Source organism: Oncorhynchus keta, chromosome 2, assembly GCF_023373465.1.
Source record: "Oncorhynchus keta strain PuntledgeMale-10-30-2019 chromosome 2, Oket_V2, whole genome shotgun sequence".
Lineage (NCBI taxonomy): Eukaryota > Metazoa > Chordata > Actinopteri > Salmoniformes > Salmonidae > Oncorhynchus > Oncorhynchus keta.
The window spans coordinates 65,939,174-65,956,471 of NC_068422.1; the positions used below are offsets into that span (position 1 = coordinate 65,939,174).

The following is a 17,298-nucleotide window of genomic DNA, read 5'->3' on the forward strand; positions in this document are numbered from 1 at the left end:
TCAGAGAGACCTAGTAACTCAGAGAGACCTAGTAACACAGACAGACCCAGTAGTACAGACAGACCCAGTAACACAGACACAGACCTAGTAGCACAGACAGACCCAGTAACACAGACAGACCCAGTAGCAGGGGAGGCAAAGACAACTAGGCTCTAATTATATTGATTCTTTGTCAAAAAATGAATATGAATTCTTATCATTTTAGAACATTGCAAATAACACAAATCTGTCAAGCAGAAAGGATAAGAGGAAAGCGAATCATCATAGTAGTTAAACTGAGGATGGTTCTCCTCACATGACTGCTGTTGGTAATTGCACTGAGGATCTGCTATTCTAGCCACATTAATCACATGGGAATTCTAATTTAGTTGGTCTAATCAATTAAACATTCTGGCATTGTTTGCAGGCTTTGCAGTGGATACATAAACACTGCTGGGCTTTATTGAATTCATTTCCATTCCTTATGCAGTAATAAGAGAGCGTGAATAAGTAAGGACTATCTATTATTCCATCCAGGCTCCTGAGGTGACCTTTCTCCAGGTAGCTGTAATTCACCTGTTTACTTGGGTATTTCATCACCATCAACAGCCAATGTCATATTCAACTGCCTCCATCTTGCATAGTGAATACATCAAAATAATCTATACATTAAAAGTCCATAAATGTCATATTGAGCTGTTGACTCAACCTGAAACCTATCTTTGTAAATGGTATTATTCCTGGTGTGACGTAATAGTTTACTACTGGTCCTGGTCACACAGAGAGTGTGTCATCAGTTTTAGCATGGCACCACTTCCCTCCCTGTGACACACTGCCTAAGCCCTCTCCTTGAATCGTGTTTTACTTATGCCCAATGTAGCTTGGCCTGGCATTACATCTCAAGACGTTTGTCAGCATGTTTTACGTCCGCCATCAACACTAGGGACGGGTGACACGAGTTGTGATGTAACGTGTGTTGGGCCCATAGAAGGGAGGTTCTGGGAAGAGGAGCGATCTGCAGAGTGGACTTCTTTCTCAGGGACTTCGTTGTAAATATCCTTTGCTATTCTGATGTTATTGTTTTTAAATATGGGATTTAACCTGTATGTATTGTGATTGCTGCAAAATGAATTGCATCATTGGGGACAGTGAGGTTTTCTGAATCTGAACGTGATGGAGGGATGAGGGAGGATGTGACAGGCATCACTAGTGCCCTGCACATGATGTACACTAAAATCCCCGTCAGGACTGCTGGCCTACCTGATAGAGTTCCAAGGTATGGCGAGGAAAAGGCAGTAGCATTCCCTGGGCATTCTCTGGGCATTCCCTGGGCATTCTCTGGGCATGCTCTGGGCATTCCCTGGGCATTCTCTGGGCATTCCCTGGGCATTCCCTGGGCATTCTCTGGGCATTCTCTGGGCATTCTCTGGGCATTCCCTGGGCATTCTCTGGGCATTCTCTGGGCATTCTCTGGGCATTCTCTGGGCATTCTCTGGGCAGGCATTCTCTGGGCATTCTCTTGGCTTAGGTGAGGTGCAGAATCTGTTCTGAAGGCATAACTAGTTTAGAAGGCATCCCACATTTTTGGCAAGGATCAACCTCTTTTATGCAGTTTCTTTCTGAGTAGAAATAGATTTTTCAACACTTCTGGAACAGAAAGCAGGAACCAGAGCAGAGCAGGTGTTTGTGTGTGTGAACTGGAAGGCTTTGCTCCGTTGGTGGAGGTGGTTCTAATGAAAAACCACTTGTCTTGGATGCATGATGGGTCCTATGTGGAGTGCTCATGTGACTAAGGCTGGTGGATTACCACTCCGGTTGTGTCTAGTGACATCAGACGTCCAGCTCACTGTTTCATGCGCCGTTTCACACCCAAAACATAGAAATCTGCAGAGGTAGAGAGCTTGTCATACACTACACCATTAAATGAAAGCAATGCATGAATAGAAGAGCAAAATGGAAACAACACTGCAATGGCTGTCCTGCTCTGCTGATTTAGATATTCTGATTTAATTGTTCATTCATATGGCACTGGCGTACTGCAAGACCCCCTGTGTGTCCATCTAGTCATCATGTACACCACATCATCCATCAACACATGAGTCTACTTCCTCCAAGGATCTCCACAGTGTGAGAGAGAGCGAGAGAGAGAGCGAAAGAGAGAGAGGGAGAGAGAGAGAGAGAGAGAGAGAGAGAGAGAGAGAGAGAGAGAGAGAGAGAGAGCATAGTGAGAGAGAGCATAGAGAGATAGCAGGAGAGAGATAGCGAGAGCAGGAGAGAGATTTGCCCTGTAGAGCTTGTGTTGCTCATAGTGTGTTGAGTATAGAGCCAGACTACAACAATGGTCCAGAGATCTGTCATTTTCACCAGCAGGACATGACTACTGCTGACTGAGTGATTAGCATACAAGACTAAATGCCTCTCTCCTGTTCCCTTTACTACTGTACATGGCTCCTTGGAGACCATACATACCCCGCTATGACTGAAATATTAATGGGCTTCACTCCCCCATGCAATTAACCCATGATGGGTAGGTTCAGGTCCCGCCTCCTTACAATCTGGGTCACATAGTTAGTCGTTGTAGCAGCACCTCAAGATCCTCCCCCTGTTAACTCTGCCTTACAACTCACAGTGTTAAGTCATCCTCCTCCACTGTAGATTCCTCCGTTGTCATGTTAGAGACCGACACTCTTAGAAAAAAATGGTTCTTCGGCTGGCCGCATAGGAGAACCCTTTTTGGTTCCAGGGAGAACCCTCTGTGGAAATGGTACGACATGGAACCCAAAAGGATTCTACCAGGAACCAAAAAGGGTTCTTCAAAGGGTTCTCTTATGAGGACACCCGAAGAACCTTTTTAGGTTTTAGATAGCACCTTATTCTGGCAAGGAAAGTATCAGAGCGGGCAGAGACAGAGGTGCAAGTCTGATCTCCATCATAGAGAAGCATTAAGATTCTGCTTTATGCAAAGGGAGGAAGAGAAGACACAGGGCTAGGATGTGTTGTAACATTATCAAGTATGGGAAAGAGTACAGTGAGTTCTCATTGATATCCAATAGCCCCTTTGATCTCCAATAGCCCCTGTCCTTTCTCTCCCCCAGATCAAGTTTGACAGTGACGGTGTGTGTGTGTGCTGTGAACTGCAGCACCAGAGCTCCAGCTGCAACAACCTAGGAGAGACGCTCAAACTGAACCCACTGAGCGACTGCGACACCATACGCCAACACCTCAAGGTGGGTGGACGTGAGAGAGTGTGTGTGTGTGCGCGTGCGTGTGTGTGAATAGACAGTTATGTATATGTTACAGCATTTCTTCTTTTGATGTGTAGTCTATAGCCTCATTCTATGGAAATGAGTCCTATTATGTTATGTTGTTTATATAACTTGATCCTCCGAACCTCTTCAAGCTGAAATATTCTCCTACTCTGTACTCTGTATTCCTCTTTGTAATGAATAACAAGTCATGGGAGCTTAGCTGATACACAGACAATGTAAAACACAAGTGGAAACTTATAGGCTCGTAATAGAACAGGAAATTGAGAATGGCAACTGTATTTGTCTTCTAATCCACGCATAGCTCTTAGTCATATTAATTGCATGGTCTGTCAGCTTGGCTTTGCCAGTTCGTTCAGATCATGATCTCTGGAGATGATATAAACTGAAAAGCCTTCTGTCGGCATGGTGATCTATATGCCACTACATCTTTATTGGATTACAGTGTTCAAATGCTTTTCATTTCATGCCACTGATTGATTAGAAGACGTTGATAACTAAATAAAAGTCCCTTTAAAATGAAGCATGGGTATGAAAGAGGAAAGATCCAACCCTGTTAGTCATCGTGATCATAGACCATTAAAAAGATGTCAGAATGGACACTATAAAACTGTATTATGTGCTAAGGAAGTCAGACCGGTGAGTTATGTCAGATGTCACATAAGGCAATGGCCATCGCGGCTCTCCATTATCCTCTGTCTAGATATTACTATTATGTAATACTGCTGCTGTCTGCCGAAACGTCCCTCCAATACACAGCCTAGATTGAAAAATTCTACTTTACACGTCAGTTGCATGCATAGAATGTATGTCACCACTTTGGCGTATTAATGTAGTTCACAGTTCACTACCCATTTCAAACCAGAACAATTTTTCTCTGTAAAAAAACAGAATAGGTTCATATCCCCAGAGATATTTTAATACTTACACCCCAAAGTATTGGTTTCATTCACAGTGCTTCCAATCACATGTTCCTCTTCCTGAATTGTTCTTGTCATTGCCCAAAGCCATGAGTAATGAGTGTGGAACGAGGATTCAGTTAATTTGTGGATTCCTGAGTGAAGGCGGGGTGTGTAACCTTGGCAGTGGAGCTCCTGACCCCAGCCTGACCCCAGCCTGGCTCCCTGTACCAGGCAGGACTGTTGTGTTCAGGGAGGTTCAACTCTGTATGAACACCTTATTAACAGCTTCCTTCAAGGTATTGTTACAGTTGCTACCCTGACATGGTTTACCATGTCAATATGCAAATGTTAGTCGCCAGGGAAAACACACACAAGTAATATTTCTACTCACATCTGCGAGGCAGATGTATACAATACAGCTGCAACACAAATGTGCTGTCTGTGTTTTAGGATCACCCAAAACCAATGAAAATGGAACAATAATATGTAGTTGTATTTTTGGTTTAGAAAGATGTGATTTATAGTGTGTTGCCACGGCCCAAATGCATGTGTTCATTTCTTTCACAGACCTATATTTCCTGCATTGGTTTTCCTAATTTCCTTGGTAGGAAAAGGCAGAGCTTTAATTACAAGATACGTTGTGCTCAGTATACATTTTTCAATGATTCTCAATCCAATAAAATACAGGCAATACAGGGGCCTCCCGAGTGGTGCAGCGGTCTAAGGCACTGCATTTCAGTGCTTGAGGTGTCACTACAGACCCAGGTTAGTTTCCAGGCTGTGTCACAACCGGCCGTGACCGTGAGTCCAATAAGGCGGCGCACAATTGGCGCAGCGTCGCCCCGGGTTTAGGGAGGGTTTGGCTTTATGTGGCTAATCGCGCTGTGGCGACTTCGGTCTTCAGTTGAACGGTGTTTCCACCGACACATTGGTGCGGATGGATTACGGGTTAAGCTGGTGGATGTTAAGGAGTGAGGTTTGGTGGGTCCTGTTTCGGAGGACACATGACTCGACCTTCGCCTCTCCCGGGCCTTTTGGGTAGCGATGGATATCAAAACAAATCAAATGTATTTATATAGCTCTTCGTACATCAGCTGTTATCTCAAAGTGCTGTACAGAAACCCAGCCTAAAACAACCAACCAGCAAGCAATGCAGGTGTCGAAGCACGTTGGCTAGGAAAAACTCCCTAGAAAGACCAAAACCTAGGAAGAAACCTAGAGAGGAACCAGGCTATGAGGGGTGGCCAGTCCTCTTCTGGCTGTGCCGGGTGGAGATTATAACAGAACATGGCCAAGATGTTCAAATGTTCATAAATGACCAGCATGGTCAAATAATAGGTCTAAGACAGGTAGCATGTCCAGTGAACAGATCAGGATTCCATAGCCACAGGCAGAACAGTTGAAACTGGAGCAGCAGCACGGCCAGGTGGACTGGGAACAGCAAGGAGTCATCATGCCAGGTAGTCCTGAGGCATGGTCCTAGGGCTCAGGTCCTCCGAGAGAGAGAAAGAAAGAGTGAAAGAGAGAATTAGAGAGAGCATACTTAAATTCACACAGGACACCAGATAAGACAGGAGAAGTACTCCAGATATAACAAACTGACCCTAGCCCCCCGACACATAAACTACTGCAGCATAAATACTGGTGGCTGAGACAGAAGGGGTCAGAAGACACTGTGGCCCCATCCGATGATACCCCCGGACAGGGCCAAACAGGAAGGATATAACCCCACCCACTTTGCCAAAGCACAGCCCTCACACCACTAGAGGGATATCTTCAACCCACAAAGATCTCCGCCATGGCACAACCCAAAGGGGGGCGCCAACCCAGACAGGAAGATCACATCAGTGACTCAACCCACTCAAGTGACGCACCCCTCCCAGGGACCGCATGAAAGAGCACCAGTAAGCCAGTGTCTCAGCCGCTGTAATAGGGTTAGAGGCAGAGAATCCCAGTGGAAAGAGGGGAACCGGCCAGGCAGAGACAGCAAGGGCGGTTTGTTGCTCCAGAGCCTTTACGTTCACGTTCACCTTCACACTCCTGGGCCAGACTACACTCAATCATATGACCCACTGAAGAGATGAGTCTTCAGTAAAGACTTAAAGGTTGAGACCGAGTTTGCGTCTCTCACATGGGAAAGGAGACCATTCCATAAAAATGGAGCTCTATAGGAGAAAGCCCTGCCTCCAGCTGTTTGCTTATAAATTCTAGGGACAATTAGGAGGCCTGCGTCTTGTGACCATAGCGTACGTGTAGGTATGTACGGCAGGACCAAATCAGAGAGATAGGTAGGAGCAAGCCCATGTAATGCTTTGTAGGTTAGCAGTAAAACCTTGAAATCAACCCTTGCCTTGACAGGAAGCCAGTGTAGGGAGGCTAGCACTGGAGTAATATGATCACATTTTTTGGTTCTAGTCAGGATTCTTGTAGCCGTATTTAGCACTAACTTAAGTTTATTTAGTGCTTTATCCATGTAGCCGGAAAGTAGAGCATTGCAGTAGTCTAACCTAGAAGTAACAAAAGCATGGATTAATTTTTCTGCATCATTTTTGGACAGAAAGTTTCAGATTTTTTGCAATGTTACGTAGATGGAAAAAAGCTGTCCTTGAAACAGTCTTGATATGTTCGTCAAAAGAGAGATCAGGGTCCAGAGTAACGCAGAGGTCCTTCACAGTTTTATTTGAGACGACTGTACAACCATTAAGATTAATTGTCAGCTTCAACAGAAGATCTCTTTGTTTCTTGGGACCTAGAACAAGCATCTCTGTTTTGTCCGAGTTTAAAATGAGAAAGTTTGCAGCCATCCACTTCCTTATGTCTGAAACACAGGCTTCTAGCGAGGGCAATTTTGAGGCTTCACCATGTTTCATTGAAATGTACAGTTGTGTGTCATCCGCATAGCAGTGAAAGTTAACATTATATTTTCGAATGACATCCCCAAGAGGTAAAATATATAGTGAAAACAATAGTGGTCCTAAAACGGAACCTTGAGAAACACCGAAATTTACAGTTGATTTCTCAGAGGGCAAGCCATTCACAGAGACAAACTGATATCTTTCCAACAGATAAGATCTAAACCAGGCCAGAACTTGTCCATGTAGACCAATTTGGGTTTCCAATCTCTCCAAAAGAATGTGGTGATCGATGGTATCAAAAGCATCACTAAGGTCTAGGAGCACGAGGACAGATGCAGAGCCTCGGTCTGATGCTATTAAAAGGTCATTTACCACCTTCACAAGTGAAGTCTCAGTGCTATGATGGGGTCTAAAACCAGACTGAAGCATTTTGTATACGTTGTTTGTCTTCAGGAAGGCAGTGAGTTGTTGCGCAACAGCTTTTTCTAAAAATGTTGAGAGGAATGGAAGATTCGATATAGGCCGATAGTTTTTAAATATTTTCTGTGTCAGGGTTTGGCTTTTTCAATAGAGGCTTTATTACTGCCACTTTTAGTGAGTTTGGTACACATCCGGTGGATAGAGCGATGTTTATTATGTTCAACATAGGAGGGCCAAGCACAGGAAGCAGCTCTTTCAGTAGTTTAGTTGGAATAGGGTCCAATATGCAGCTTGAAGATTTAGAGGCCATGATTATTTTCATCATTGTGTCAAGAGATATAGTACTAAAAAACTTAAGTGTCTCCCTTGATCCTAGGTCCTGGCAGAGTTGTTCAGACTCAGGACAACTGAGCTTTGAAGGAATACGCAGATTTAAAGAGGAGTCCGTAATTTGCATTCTAATAATCATGATCTATTCATTAAAAGAAGTTCATGAATTTATTACTGCTGAAGTGAACGCCATCCTCACTTGGGGAATACTGCTTTTTAGTTAGCTTTGCGACAGTATCAAAAATACATTTAGGATTGTTCTTATTTTCCTCAATTAAGTTGGAAAAATAGGATGATCGAGCAGCAGTAAGGGCTCTTCGATACTGCACGGTACTGTCTTTCCAAGCTAGTCGGAAGACTTCCAGTTTGGTGTGGTGCAATTTCCGTTCCAATTTTCTGAAAGCTTGCTTCAGAGCTCGGGTATTTTCTGTATACCAGGGAGCTAGTTTCTTATGAGAAATGTTTATAGTTTTTAGGGGTGCAACAGGAAATACACGTATGTAGCATTTAGAAACACTTAGAAGTCATTATATTCAATATAGCCAAGACTCATGAAGGGTATTTTTATTCTTTGCTTTATGAATGTTTGATTTAATGTAAATGTATATGCTATGCACACTAATCTTTGCACAGCAACAAAACAGCAATAACATTCTACCAGAAACTCCACAAAACATACCATTGGGATTTTCAAAACTTGAATTCCAGTCTATACTTTTTATTTCACATTATGCTTTTGATGAGACTGGACAATGACATGTACAGTACATATTCAAAGCCTAGATCTCAGTCTATTTTTATCTCTCTTCTTAAAATTCTAAGTGAAGCCCAAGAATGTTTCATTCGGCATCCTCTTCTCTCTATTCCTTTCCCCGGAGTGAGCCATTCGAACTCACCATGGATGCCGATTTGTTTGGTAAATTTGATGCACAAGGTGATGCAACACTACAAAGAGAACTGAATAATGAAATAGGCTACGCTGAATGAGGACATGGGTCTCCTGTGACTCCTGGTATCCGGATTGGGATTGTGTGACTAGCAAGGCATGGAACAGGAACATATCCCAAAAAGATGAGGAGAAATCAGCTGTGTCAACACCTCAAACAAGAAAAGGAAAATAAACAAAAATGTCTCCTCTTTGAAAAGAGTTACTATGCATGTTTATACTGAAGTACCAATCTCCATGTATTATTCACCTCTCTAGGTACACGGGAGCATCTCTGCCAAGCTAGCACTTTGTTCCCAAGTGTCAAATAAAGTGACTGAGTCAGAACTAATAACATTCTGTATGCGTGTTAGGGTTTGATCATGTTAGGCCAGACAGGGAAGTGATAGGACATAGTTGAAGGCCAGAAGTGACAGATCTGCCACTTGTTTGACCTATAGTTCTGTCTACACTACTTGTCAAATCTCTCTCCAAAGCTACAATGACATTACTCTATACTGTGGTACTAGTAGGTATAGTTGTAACAATCTGGGCGTAGTGGGTGCGGAGGCAGAAAGTTCAGGATAGCGTTTATTACACACAGGGGAAAAAATAGCGCTCGCCAAGAACACACGATAACAAATGCCCAACACAATACGTACTGCCACACAGAAACACAGTGGGAGACATAGTTAAGCCCACACGAAGAGCAGGCGGGCCTACCGGCTTAAATAGCCAACCTATCTAATCAACCTCAACAAGGAACAGGTGAAACTAAACAGACAAAACAAACAGAAAAGGGATCGGTGGCAGCTAGTAGGCCGGTGACGATGACCGCCGAGCGCCGCCCGAACAGGGAGAGGAGCCTACTTCGGTAGGTGTGGTGACAATGGTAAATATCACTAGGAAATAATACTGTGTTCCAAACAAACATTGTTCATCCATAATAGCCCTCCATTGTCTGTTTGGAAATGAAAATAGCGTATTTAGTCAAATACCATGGTAATTTGTGGTCTTCACTGTGCTTAGCTCAGGCTGTGCATTTCTCCCCATTCAGTATCCACATGATCAGATGGCCAGAAGATAGCTATTAGAAAAAGCACTGTATGGATGAGGACACCTCCCGGCTTGTTATTTCACCTTGAAGTCTAGCAAAGTAACAAAGAAAAGCAACATGGAAGGAAATCAAGAGCCTATTTTCAGGTTGCATGGGGTTCAATTTCACTACTATGCATATTTATTCTTGCTGAGAATTCAATAAATCAGCTTATGTCAGTGCATAACCTTGGAACACAGACACCTCTTCAGGGGGATATTATCACCTTACCTATAGACTAGGAAGAGAGATGGTTCCCTGTTGAGCCATGCTTCTTTACAATGGCGCTACTATTGTTAAGCTGTGTTGAAGTACTCAACATACCAACCTTATAGGAGATTTCTTTCGGGACAAGAGTTGTTCTTGACATGCGAACTGAGCATCTTAAGCATTGCAGTCCTATTATATCACACCTCAACAGTAGAAGGCACTGTTCATGGTCTTGGTTGGTTACCATGGGCCGTGATGTTCTATTTCACAGTGTTTCTGGTAGGCCCCTCCTCATTCCCCTCTCCTGTCAGTCTCCAGAGAGGCAGCCATTGGCTTTAAGCTGCCTGCTCATCACACAATATGTTTCTCAAAGGATCTGTTTCAGGATCTGTTCGGACCTCACCTGCCAAATGTAGGCTGTATCTGTGAAAGGCTGTGCGAGTCTCTAGCTCTCTGGTCGCAAGAACACCAAGGTTATCAGAGATTTCACCTGTCATATCAATGGGAATCCATTGCTATAACCTCAACAATTTTAAACATAGGTTGCCTCCCAATGGTGAACGCATGTCAAAATAAAAAGAGAGCTTGGGCAAATGTCAAACTCACACAATTTCATTTCTTTCAAGAATGTTCCTCTTGTTGTAAGCAATGCTGCTGACTCGGGGTTCAAAGCAGCCAGTCTGGGCTGCAGTTAGCTAGCTGTCTGTAAACAGGATTTTATGACCTGAAGTGTCAGGGCCGGCAGGGATTCATATGAGAATCCTGGAAGAGGATGGCGCTGCAGGAAATGCAGTGCTGAGCTATGAGGGTGACTGTGTTCCTGGTTGGATCATTCTCAGATTTAAGGGGTGATTTGCTGCTGTTATGATGTACTGTATCCTTCCTCTGCAGTGCTCCCCTGCTTGCTAGTCCCTGCTGTGCTGTGTCGCCATGGTAATGACATCACCATTGTCTGTGTCACCTTCAGTCCCTCTCTCATTCATTTGTTCCCTCTATATATTGCTCTCCTCTCTTGTGTTCTCATGCTGTAATATTTGCTTAGCTTTCCTCACTGTGGCTCAAATGTGACTCCCTCCCCCTTCCCTCTCTCCCTCTGCCCCTTCCCTCTCTCCCTCTGCCTGGGTCCTGTAGGAGCTCCTGTTTAGTGTGTGCGCCCTGAATGTCATCTCCACCATCGTCTGTGCCCTGGCCACTGCCATGTGCTGCATGCAGATGGTCTCCACTGATGTGCTACAGATCGTAAGTAGTGTGACAGAGAACACAATGGACACGTTGTCTCTAACTCTGTCGGACCTGGACTCAATGAGACTGATCTATAGACTTATGGAGAGCAGCTCTGAACCATCATGAAAGGTAAACACGCCTGGCCTTCTAATGCTGGCTTCATCATTCTCCCCCTCATTTAGCAGTAGTAGTGCCAGTAGTATTGTAGTACCATACAGATTTGGAATAAATTGTCTTCAGTCTGACCATCTTAGATAATGTCAACAGACATCACGAAGGGCACCCATCCCAGAACAATTCAGAACCTCCACATCACGAAGGGCACCGATCCCAGAACAATCCAGAACCTCCACATCACGAAGGGCACCGATCCCAGAACAATTCAGAACCTCCACATCACGAAGGGCACCCATCCCAGAACAATTAAGAACCTCCACATCACGAAGGGCACCCATCCCAGAACAATTCAGAACCTCCACATCACCAAGGGCACCCATCCCAGAACAATTCAGAACCTCCACATCACGAAGGGCACCCATCCCAGAACAGTTCAGAACCTTCACATCATGAAGGGTACCAATCCCAGAACAATTCAGAACCTCCACATCACGAAGGGCACCCATCCCAGAACAATTCAGAACCTCCACATCACGAAGGGCACCCATCCCAGAACAGTTCAGAACCTTCACATCATGAAGGGTACTAATCCCAGAACAGTTCAGAACCTTCATCACGAAGGGCACCCATCCCAGAACAATTCAGGACCTCCACATCATGCTTGAAAAAAACAATTAAAGGGGAAATAATGATTCTTCTCCCTCACTGTAGTTGGTAATATCTACACCTTAAAAGGAATGCTGTCCTTAAAACAACCCTCTCGCATTACAAGGGAAACAATGACTGTGCCCAAAACCTAACTGCTTTGCTGTCATCAGGGAAATCAATGTGGCGGGGTGCTCCCTTTGCCCTTCAGAGCAATGCTCTCAGCCCATTTAGAATGACTTTCCCAGATGATTGGTGGGCTGTAGCGCCTTCATAGCCACCATTAAAACAAAGCGATACTAGCGATACTAGCGATACCATGTCTGCACCCCATTAATATCTCTAGGCAATTTTTTACAGGGGAGAAATAACGTTTTAACATTCTATACAAGAAAGCTTTGTACACAGTTTATGAGCTGAGCTGTGTGGCCTCTTAGATGGGTATATGACAGATAAGCCCAGGGTGGGAGATTGATAGAGCTGAATTATATTAGTGAGGCAGGAGTTTGGGGCTGGAGCTGGGGCAGATACAGGGGCTGGGACTGCCTGGCATTGATGCAGATGTAGGGGTTAGCAATGGGACTGCTGCAGAGGCTAGAGTGGAGGCTGCAGCCTACTGGAGCAGTAGAGGATTAGTTTCATCTCGGAGCACAAGGTGGCAATGCAAGACATCACTAGTGATCCCAGCTACACAGTCACCGCACAGGCACAATGAGCTACGGGACCAGAAGCTTAAGAGCAGAACAATATGTTTGATTTTGCATCTGGTTCAGTTTCTTCATCTTTTGTGGCAAGAAGAATATTGCAGAACAATACATTTTGTAAGCTAAAATGATACAGATCACAGTCATTTGGTTGGTAAGGGCAAGGATTTACTATTTAGTCAGAATTTCAATGAGAGGTTTTCATGTCTTTGTCCTTGACTGATAATGAATATATCTATATAAACTTCCAATGCTTTTCTTGTATGACACATGATTGATGGCAGACGCAAAGCGACAGATGGGCACATTTTTCAAAGTCAGATTTAAACTTCAAAGTAGACAGGCTGAACTGCAGTGCGTCCCGCATGGGAATTTCTCAATGGCACGTCGTCGTCTGGTTGTGAGCAGGAGGAATGTGAGACACGCCACTGTTTTAAAAACACAGACCAGGAGAGATTAAAGTGGCCTGTACAGCCGTAAGGTCACAGGAGGGTGAATGACAAAGGACCTGTCTCCTCCTATTCCCAGTACACTCACAGAGCCCCTCTCAATATGGCCTCATTCCCATTTCACAAGGAAAGATTTCAGCTCCCAGGAACAAAGCTGGCTACCTACTAAAGCCTGACTGGCTCAATGCACAACGTGCTGGCCAGGCCAGGCCAGGCTTCCTTCACTTGACACGTATCAATCTAGCCAGCATTTTTTCCATCCACTGCTCCATTGTGTCTGTCTTTATTAGCCCGGCCATTAACGACTTTGCCACCGATAACGACACATGCTGCCACATAGTTCCTTTATCCAAGTCTCCAAAAATAAACATCATTGTGTCTGCTAGATAACCTTATTCTGGATGCCTTTTTTTTCTACAGAATGTTGTTGAAATTGAAACATTCAATGGTCCCAGTATAAAGCTTTCAGAATGAGACAAATAGACGGCGGTTTCCTGTCTCTGAAGTAAAAGCTGGGTTTATGTCTCGGTCTGTCTGTCTGTTTCAGTTCATGCCACACAGAGCACGAGCCCTGAGCGCTGACTGCATGACCCCCCACGGCACCATCCTGCACCAGAACCTTGACTTTGACGAGTTCATCCCACCCATCCCTCCACCACCCTACTACCCCCCAGAGTACACCTGCACCCCGGTGATGGACGGACAGAGGTATCGCAAAAAAACATCACACAACACAACAGAACAAACACAACACCTTGACCTCGGTGATGGGCGAACTGAGGTACTACAGCAAAGCAACACAACACCTGCACTTCGGTGATAGATGTACAGATGTACTGGCTGCAGCACAACACTCTGACCTCCTAACAACCTACCACCAGACTGAGTGTTGGCTGACCAACATAGCAACATGCCTGTTTGAATGACTGGCTGTAGCATCTCCTTTGGCACCTGTCACATTGGGTTTGATATAGTCTTGTGTTGCCATACCTCCAAAATACCTTGCAAAAACGGTTTGAATAGTTCTGCAAGATTTTGATTGGCTGTTACATTTAAAGAACCCTTCCCCACACAGGGGGGGGTTGTGTGCCACTGTTTTCCATTTTTGTAGGACACATTTTGTAGAGTTGTTGCGTTTGCTAGTTTCAAATGGACGTTTTCAAATGATCAGGTGAGGCCGACAGTCTGCGATTTATACTTGTTGGAATTGAAAGTGGATTACGCTGGTTGAGTCAAACGTCACAACACGTTCTAAACTGCTCTTTCGACAAACACACTTTTTTACCTCGTCTCCATTTGTCCATATGGCTGCGCTTTGCTACCACTGAAAAATCTTGAAGATTGCCCATTATTATAAAAGATAAGTGCTCAAAAAACAATTCTAGTAAGTAAATATATTTTGAAATGTTAAACTATGTATTAGACTTCTAGTAGACCATTTTGTAGGCTAACTCAACTGCGCTGCTAGCTAGCAAGCTAACTTTACACACTGCTTAGCTAAGTGAATTAAATGTCATCATCTAGATAACTTTCTATTACCTAACTACAGTATCTTGATGTAATCATTGTAAATTTAAAAACAGTTTCCAAATGCATTAGTTGATAACAGCCTAGGAAGAGACTAATGGTGCGTTTCCATACAGGATGTTTTACCCAAAAGGCTCAGACTTTTTTGTTTCCATTTACGTGGGCCGGCACCCGTATCTGGGCCATGACTTCAGTGGACCTGCTCTCACTTGGGGCCAAAGCCAGGCCACTGGTACTTTTCAGCCGACATTTACATAACAATGACTAACATTAACACCTTCTCACACAGTAACTGTGTATACCAGCAGTGTTTTTGTATACAACATGTGCTAACATAGGTAGCTACAGTTGAAGTCAGAAGTTTACATACACTTAGGTTGGAGTCATTAAAACTAGTTTTTCAACCAGTCCACAAATTTCTTGTTAACAAGTCGATTAGGACATCTAATGTGCGCATGACAAGTAATTTTTCCGACAATTGTTTACAGACTTATAATTCACTGTATCACAATTCCGGTGGGTCAGAAGTTTACATACACTAAGTTGGCTGTGCCTTTAAACAGCTTGGAAAATTCCAGAAAATGATGTCATGGCTTTAGAAGCTTCTGATAGGCTAATTGACATCATTTGAGTCAATTGGAGGTGTACCTGTGGATGTATTTCAAGGCCTACCTTCAGACTCAGTGCCTCTTTGCTTGACATCATGGGAAAATCTAAATAAATCAGCCTCAGAAAAAAAAAATGGTAGACCTCCACAAGTCTGGTTCATCCTTGGGAGACATTTTCAAACACCTGAAGGTACCACGTTCATCTGTACAAACAATAGTATGCAAGTATAAACACCATGGGACCATGCAGCCGTCATACCGCTCAGGAAGGAGACGCGTTCAGCCTCCTAGAGATGAACGTACTTTGGTGCGAAAAGTGCAAATCAATCCCAGGACAACAGCAAAGGACCTTGTGAAGATGCTGGAGGAAACAGGTACAAAAGTATCTATATCCACAGTAAAACGAGTCCTATATCGACATAACCTGAAATGCCGCTCAGCAAGGAAGAAGCCACTGCTCCAAAACTGACATAAAAAAGCCAGACTACGGTTTGCAACTGCACATGGGGACAAAGATTGTATTTTTGGAGAAATGTCCTCTGGTCTGATGAAACAAAAATATAACTGTTTGGCCATAATGTCCATCTTTATGTTTGGAGGAAAAAGGGGGAGGCTTGCAAGCCGAAGAACATCATCCCAATCGTGACGCACGGGGGTGGAAGCATCATGTTGTGCGGGTGCTTTGCTACAGGAGGGACTGGTGAACTTCACAAAATAGATGGCATCGGGGAAATTATGTGGATATATTGAAGCAACATCTCAAGACATCAGTCAGGAAGTTAATGCTTGGTCGCAAATGGGTCTTCCAAATGGACAATGACCCCAAGCATACTTCCAAAGTTGTGGCAAAATGTCTTAAGGACAACAAAGTCAAGGTATTGGAGTGGCCATCACAAAGCCCTGACCTCAATCCTATAGAACATTTGTGGGCAGAACTGAAAAAGCTTGTGCGAGCAAGGAGGCCTACAAAACTGACTCATTTACACCAGCTCTGTCAGGAGGAATGGGCCAAGATTCACCCAACTTGTGGTAAACTTGTGGAAGGCTACCCAAAACATTTGACCCAAATTAAACCATTTAAAGGCAATACTACCAAATACTAAATGAGTGTATGTAAACTTCTGACCCACTGGGAATGTGATGAAAGAAATAAAAGCTGAAATAAATAATTCTCTCTACTATTATTCTGACATTTCACATTCTTAAAATAAAGTGGTGATCCTAACTGACCTAAGACAGAGAATTTTTACTAGGATTAAATGTCAGGAATTGTGAAAAACTAAGTTGAATTGTATTTGGCTAAGGTGTATGTAAACTTCCAACTTCAACTGTATATGCCCTGGGTTATATGTGTAGGCCTACCTATGTTAGCACATGTTGTATACAAAAACAGTTGAACATCACACACAATGTATAAACCCATTAGAAGTGGAGAAGGCCAACACTCTTGGGGATCTGCTTGGTGTGAAGGGTTCTGTTTCAGCCCAGAAATAACACACCTGATTCAACTTATCAAACCTCATGAGTTGATAATCAAGTGTGCTATTGCTGGGCTGGAACAGAAGTCTGCTCACCCAGTAGATCAGGGATCAGTGGAGCAAGGTTAGTCACCGCTGGTATGGAGTTTTTTTGATCACCTGAAATGATGCTATAGTAATAATAGCCTACGTGTTACTACCACTCAATTTTCTATTGTTGTTTCGACTACAATGTCTAATCTTTACATACGAGTTAGATTATTTGAACATTTTGTTTTTGATGAAGCGTTTAAACTTGTTAAAATATTATTCATAATGGACTAGTGTCAATGTTGATGAATCACAATCCTGCATTAAAGAGGGGAAGGGGTCCTGTCTCTAAAATGTCTGTGTTTCTGTGTTTTCTCAAATGAACATGGCTTTTTTGCCTGTCTAGTTGTAAGATCTCCAATCTGTTTTATTCGATTGTCACGCTGTCTCAGTATATCAGCTATCTGAATCCAACCATATACCAGTGCTGCAGGCTGGTCTCATAGACTAGACGTAACATAGTAAACGTACAT

The 17,298-nt window shown here is 43.6% G+C and overlaps 1 protein-coding gene across 1 annotated transcript in view; it reads left to right on the forward strand.

Annotated features, from left to right (window-relative positions):
- The window catches only part of LOC118358941 (protein ENTREP2-like), a 122,172-nt gene that overhangs the window by 95,278 nt on the left and 9,596 nt on the right, over positions 1-17,298 (forward strand). The window contains exons 4-6 of the mRNA XM_052480841.1: positions 3,075-3,206; positions 11,115-11,222; positions 13,670-13,830. Coding sequence (XP_052336801.1) covers positions 3,075-3,206; positions 11,115-11,222; positions 13,670-13,830 — 401 coding nt within the window. The remainder of the gene's footprint in view (positions 1-3,074; positions 3,207-11,114; positions 11,223-13,669; positions 13,831-17,298) is intronic.